At 43.5% G+C, this 6,000-nt stretch overlaps 1 protein-coding gene across 5 annotated transcripts in view; it reads left to right on the top strand.

The window, feature by feature from the left end:
* Nucleotides 1–6,000, top strand: part of mtss1la (MTSS I-BAR domain containing 2a) — a 30,319-nt gene extending 24,319 nt beyond the window's left edge. Inside the window, exons 10-15 of one of the 5 annotated variants that reach the window (XM_034141635.1) lie at nucleotides 1,301–1,433; nucleotides 2,066–2,140; nucleotides 2,332–2,487; nucleotides 2,844–3,014; nucleotides 3,152–3,317; nucleotides 3,730–4,532. In XM_034141635.1, coding sequence (XP_033997526.1) covers nucleotides 1,301–1,433; nucleotides 2,066–2,140; nucleotides 2,332–2,487; nucleotides 2,844–3,014; nucleotides 3,152–3,317; nucleotides 3,730–4,532 — 1,504 coding nt within the window. Of the gene's footprint in view, nucleotides 1–1,300; nucleotides 1,434–2,065; nucleotides 2,141–2,331; nucleotides 2,488–2,843; nucleotides 3,015–3,151; nucleotides 3,318–3,729 lie in introns of all 5 variants that reach the window. The other 4 variants (XM_034141634.1, XM_034141636.1, XM_034141637.1 and 1 more) reach the window with 4 other exon arrangements.

A 6,000-nucleotide genomic window follows, 5' to 3' on the forward strand; every position in this document is an offset into this window, starting at 1 on the left:
GTTAATGTTCAGAGGGAAAGCAAAATCAAAAGAAGGGATCAATGCTCTTTGATGCACCAAAATTAGAAGAATGGCATCATTTAGAATGTTCTCATGACACTGCCTTCACGATCCTAGCTTTTGTGATACATTTTTCATGGAACTTGTTATCCTCTTTTGCACTGGCCTACACATAAATCTTCCTAACACGTTTCAGAACAAAATAAGCGGGGGAAAATGATGAAATCTTCATCATTATCCTGTTTCACATTCATACTGCATGTTTTTATGGAAGATTTACGATGCTCACGTAGACCCAAATCAAACAAGGGGAAAATGTGAAATAAAAAATGTATGCAGGCATTTACTCTGGCATAATTTAGAACAAACAACACGTTAAAAGGCAGTGATTTGTCTTTATTCCTTTAATGTTGATCTGACTGTTTCCATGCTACATGAAAATAATTGCCTCCATAGCACAGGGAAACAAAGTGAGGTGAGAGTCTTATCCCATTTCAGTTTTGTCCCACAGAGATCAGCATGTTAACTAAATGCAAAGCACTGTCATTACTCAGCATAGGAAGGCATGAGGGGGCTTTTTCTTTTGAGAAGACAAAGATGCATCATTCATTTTCCAATTGAAACACAAATAAGCACTCGCAGCTATGGGGCCAAACCGTATCCTTGCTTAAACAAACTGATAGCGGCCATGACAGATATCCTTTCACATTAAAATAGTTCCCTGTGGTCCAAACGGCTGCACGAACACTACATTCAAAAACACATCAAAAATAATTCTCAAATCAAAAATGTGCTGCTAGCTGCAAGCCATCGCCTCGCCATGGACCCTCATTATGAGATACGATAGTTGATTGTTTTAACATTTAATACGATAGTTGATTGGTTTAACATTTAATACGATAGTTGATTGGTTTAACATTTTAAAATGTATGTTGCATCTTCAAACCGCTGTGCCTCTTCAAAGATAAAGTTGTCTTATTATTGACACATTTATGCGCCTCTCTGCTGGAAAACACAGAAATGCAAAACACCTCTTCATTTTGTTTGTGCCATTTTAATGCGGCATATGATAAAACAAACTGATACATAAAAGGGAAATACAAATGACTTTTTCCCTTGTTCGATTTGTTTTCATTTGGTCAATAGAAATCCTCCATTTATCGAAATGATGACTCATTAGATGAAAACACAAGAGGAAAATACACATTTCGATGTATTTCTTGGTGGATTTGTTTTTATTTGGTTGTTATCAATACTCCATATATTTTGAGTTTAAGCTCATGAGTTATCCTGTCAACAGCATTCTCCAGATGCCCTCTGCAGGCGCCCATCGGCTCAGCAGCGTCTCCTCCCACGACTCTGGCTTCGTATCTCAGGACGCCAACACCCACTCCAAGCCTCCGTCACCCATGCCCTCTGACATCGCCAGCCAGGTAGCAAACTCAGCCATAAAACTGAAGTTTATTCTTCAATCAGGAGAAACTAGGGGGGATTATGTCAGCAAAACCAGTAACAAATCAGACTTCCTCTAAATCCCTCAGGCCAAACACACAGAAACACACCACTTTATTGTCAGTGTAGATCTACTACAATTCTCTATACTCTATATAAGATCAATCCTTTTCCATTGGGCACCTTCAATCTTGTCATGTTTGCATTTCAGACAAAAACACATAGGTCTCAATAAGAGAATACATTTTTTTCCCAAACCCAGACAGAGCTTATGGAGTTTTGCTGAAATGTAGGATTGTTATCCTCCAGACTGATAGTTATTCTGACTCTCACGGTCTGAAAAGCGTGCAGAGTACAGAATACACTGGGCACCAACTGATGCAATGTTCTTTTCTGAATAAATGATCTTAGAGGCTACTTTATTTTCGATATAGGCTATGGTCTATAGATCCCCTCAGAGACCAAAATACCTGCCTCCTCCTAAAGCTCATCAACACTCTTCTCCAACTCTCACCCTCTTCCTAATGCATCTCTCATCTCTCACTCCTACCTTCCTCTCCCCTCTTCCTCTTTCCCTTCCACTTTTGTTTTTACTCCATTTTCCATTTCCAAGAAATCAACAAGCTCAGCCTCCTCAGAGGCTTCAGAAACCTGCCTGTCTGTCAGCGAGTGCAACTCTCCCACGGCGGTTAGTACTGCATGCATCTAACCAATCTACTTGCTTTATTGAACACACACACATGCAGTCACACACACAAGCAATGTGCCATGCATTTCACCCGATGTTATCTATAGCTTTAAGAGGCCTGCAGGCTCTTCCTGACAGCCACAGTCTATTCGTGGATGTTGAGCACTCTGACTTGTCTGTCCGTTCTGCAGTTTGGCTCATGCTCATCCTTCGGTACCTTCCGCCCTGCTTTCTCACACACTGGCACCATCAGACCTCTGTCTGTCATACTTCCTGCGTCCCCCACATTTAACCACTCCCCCGGATCCAACACCCCCTCACCCACATCAAAGATTCCTAGCTGGAAGGTTTGTTTTCATTTGCAATTTTACTTTTTTTTTCTTTCTTTTAAAACTTTGTTGCTTCTTTGCCTCTTGTGTTGTATTGCCTTCATGCACATTAATAAGCAACAAGATTAACATCACAGTCACCATTTTGCTGTTGCTCATCAAGCTCAGTTTAGCAATATTTGCTAAACTGAGACCGCTTTATCATTTAACAACACTGGCATAGCTTGGGGCCCATGTCTACATCTGCATCTAACCAGTTCATGAGCCAAACCAGCAGTTTCTGTGTTTAACTGAATTGCACGACTGTTGGGCGGCAAACACTGAAGAGAGGCGCATATTTAGGACAGTCTTCATTGTTCTGTCTGCTGCTGCAGGACTGGGCCAAATCCTGCGAGCCATCACTGGCCAGCACTCTGCAGCGTAGGAGGGAGTCTATGGATAAGATGAGAGAACTGGAGGCTCCGCCCAGTCCACTGGGGTATTCTGGGATGCATCCCGATGATCCACACCGAGCAAGAATGGGCCCAGGAAGCATTGCAGCCAAGGTAAGAAGTCCTCATGGAGTAAAAATGTAAAAGTCAGTATATAAATGTGCCCACCTTTTTAGAATGTTGTGAACTGCATATGTAAATGTGTGCTAATCTTTATGTATTTTCCATCTGCCTGTGTGTGTGTGCTTCAGCATGGTGAGGCGCTCTCTCCGGCAGCCACTAATCTGGCCATGGTCCTGACCAGAGGCCTCAGTATGGAGCAGCAGAAGAGCAGCAGGGACTCTCTGCAGTACTCCAGCGGCTACAGCACCCAGACCAACACCCCATCCTGCTCCGAGGACACCATACCCTCCCAAGGTAACCCGTCCTTAACAGTTCTTCAGGGTCAAACATACATGGTTAGGCCAGTCACGATATTACGTTATTCATAAATCGCACGGTATATCAAATGTTCTTATGGATGAAAATGTCATTGCTCTTTCTAAGGGTGTACTTGCATCATTAAGCTTTTATATAATCATATTAATGCCATAAAATATTCCTGAAATAACAGTAAGATTGTTATCGCAATAGTTTTCTTGGACAATACATTGTCTTTATACATTTCTGAAACATACTTGTGTATTTTGAACAAGATATAATTTCTTCAAGATAACAACCTCAAACAAAGTTGTTTTCTGTATTCATTATTATTATTATTAATCTAGATGCTCATGACTCACTGTCACCTCATGACTCCCTGTCACCTCATGACTCCCTGTCACCTCAGGTTCGGATTATGAATGCTACTCTCTCAATGGGGATGCTGACAGCGAAGGACAGGCAGACTTTGACAAGTCCTCCACCATCCCACGCCACAGTAACATCGCTCAGAGCTACCGCCGCATGATCCAGACCAAGAGGCCTGCCAGCACCGCAGGTCTGCCTGCAGGTAAGACCCTGCAGGGCACTACAAACGGTGCAGGGGGGAGCAGCTCCGCAGTCATCACCTCAGGGACGGCCACCATTCGCCGGACGCCATCTTCCAAAACTGGGGTGAGACGGACGCCATCCACAACTGGCCCCATTCCCATCCGGCCCCCCATCGTGCCGGTTAAGACCCCCACAGTGCCAGATTCCCCGGGCTATGGCAGCCCGTCACAGTACCATGCCGGCAGCGAGGAGTTTCTGTACGGTGATGACCCAACTGCTGGTGACTACATGAGGGCTTCTCCAAAGCGGATGAGCCTCCCCGACACAGCCTGGGGCTGTGGAGGAGGGGCGGACAGGACCCTTTACACCCAGCAGGCCCTGGGCATGGCCGCCCACAGCGCTGAGGAAGACCCTCAGCTCGCTGCCAACCGCCACAGCCTGGTGGAGAAGATAGGGGAGCTGGCAGCCAGCGCAAACGCCCTCGGTGAGGGGAACTTCTCTTTCCACAGCCCACTGCCAGGGGATCCGGCTCGGTGTGTGCCGCAGGAGCCGTCCTCCACTACCCAGGAGGACAAGGATATGCTGGTGTCTATACGCCGGGGAGTGAAGCTCCGCAAGTCAGTGACTGATGACAGGTCGGCTCCCAGGTTCTTTCGGTAGCTGTCGGAGAAGAAGGCTGTGAGGAGGCAGCCGTGGTGCCCTTATTTACAAACTGAAGCTTTGTAGTGAGATGAAACAGCACTCATGTGACACATAAACTGAGGTACAAGTTATAAAGAGGATGTAATGTGGTAAATGAAGGCCAGTTCACAGAGTAAAGAGTGGACAACGTTAAGTCAATTAATGTCTTGTATGTATTGCGTACGTACAAAGTAATCCATATTCTTTTGGTTTTTATTCTTCTCTTTTGTTATTGTCTGTGGGCTTTGTGGCTGTGCTCTCTGCTCCCTGTGTGGCTGCTTGTTTCAGCCCAGTTTGTTCCCTATTGCCCCAGTGATGAGGATGTCACTGCTGTAGGGATCGAATGCTTTGTGTCTTTGTTTTTCTTGCTCTTATGATTATTATAATATTGTGCATTTCTTAATTAACAAAGGCCGCCTGTCAGTAAAAAGTGATGGGCACAGTGCTCTGTGAGCCTGTTTGTATGTTGTGTTTCTCATCATTACTGTACAAGTACCGTATTACTGTTTTTGTTTAATAAGCTGAGCAGCAGCTGTGTAAGTCATGTAAAATAGAAGCAATATGGCAGTGCTTTTATTGCTGTACTGTACTGTCAATATATTCTGCAATTAAACAGGCTTTTTACTGTTAAATTGCTTGATTGTCTTTGTCAAAAAGGTATACAGAAACTATTTCATCCATTGTGCAAACAATGCAGACAATTTCTTAGTTTTAGGTATTCACCAAATTGTATTAGATTACCAATATATGTAAATCTATTTTTCAATTTGTTTTTATTTTCATCTCTTTAGATTTATGTAACCATCATTGTTTATTAGAAATGCATTCCTTCTGAGCTTTCTCTACTTCACATTTTATACTGCACTTAAACTTAGTATGTTATGATTTGTGTAGTACTGTAATCTTTATTTTCCAGCGGTCTGTGTGCGGTTGTTTTATCTGAAACCCAATTCAATTAGTTTTTCCTGGTAATTTTCTGCTCAATTCACTATAACATTGCCTGCAGTTGTACTATTTACAACACTGCACTGAAAACAGAGGGGGGCGCCAGAGCCCCTTCACTGTGGCCGAGCTAAATGGCGCCAACAGGAAACAGAAATGGAAGATATCAACATTACGGTCAGTAGAGACATTTGGCTGGCAGGAGAGATGAGCGATACATGGGATGAAGAAGAAAGAAAGAAAGACTGTAAGCACGTCTCACAGTTCACAGCCTCCAGAACAAACCACATTCATGTTACACCATGAGCACCAACAAGCTAGCATAGCCTACTCTTGTTTCAAAAGCACAACAAACATGGCCAAAACCGCAGGCTACCTCTTCACATTAATGACGTCAACTGTGCAAAAATAAACATTTTACGTAAACTGTCCCAGAGATTATATTTTTCAACAGTATATAGTCCACATTATAGGTAGAAGGGGGCAAAGGTGGAAGAAGTACTCA

Source organism: Trematomus bernacchii, unplaced genomic scaffold, assembly GCF_902827165.1.
Source record: "Trematomus bernacchii unplaced genomic scaffold, fTreBer1.1, whole genome shotgun sequence".
NCBI lineage: Eukaryota > Metazoa > Chordata > Actinopteri > Perciformes > Nototheniidae > Trematomus > Trematomus bernacchii.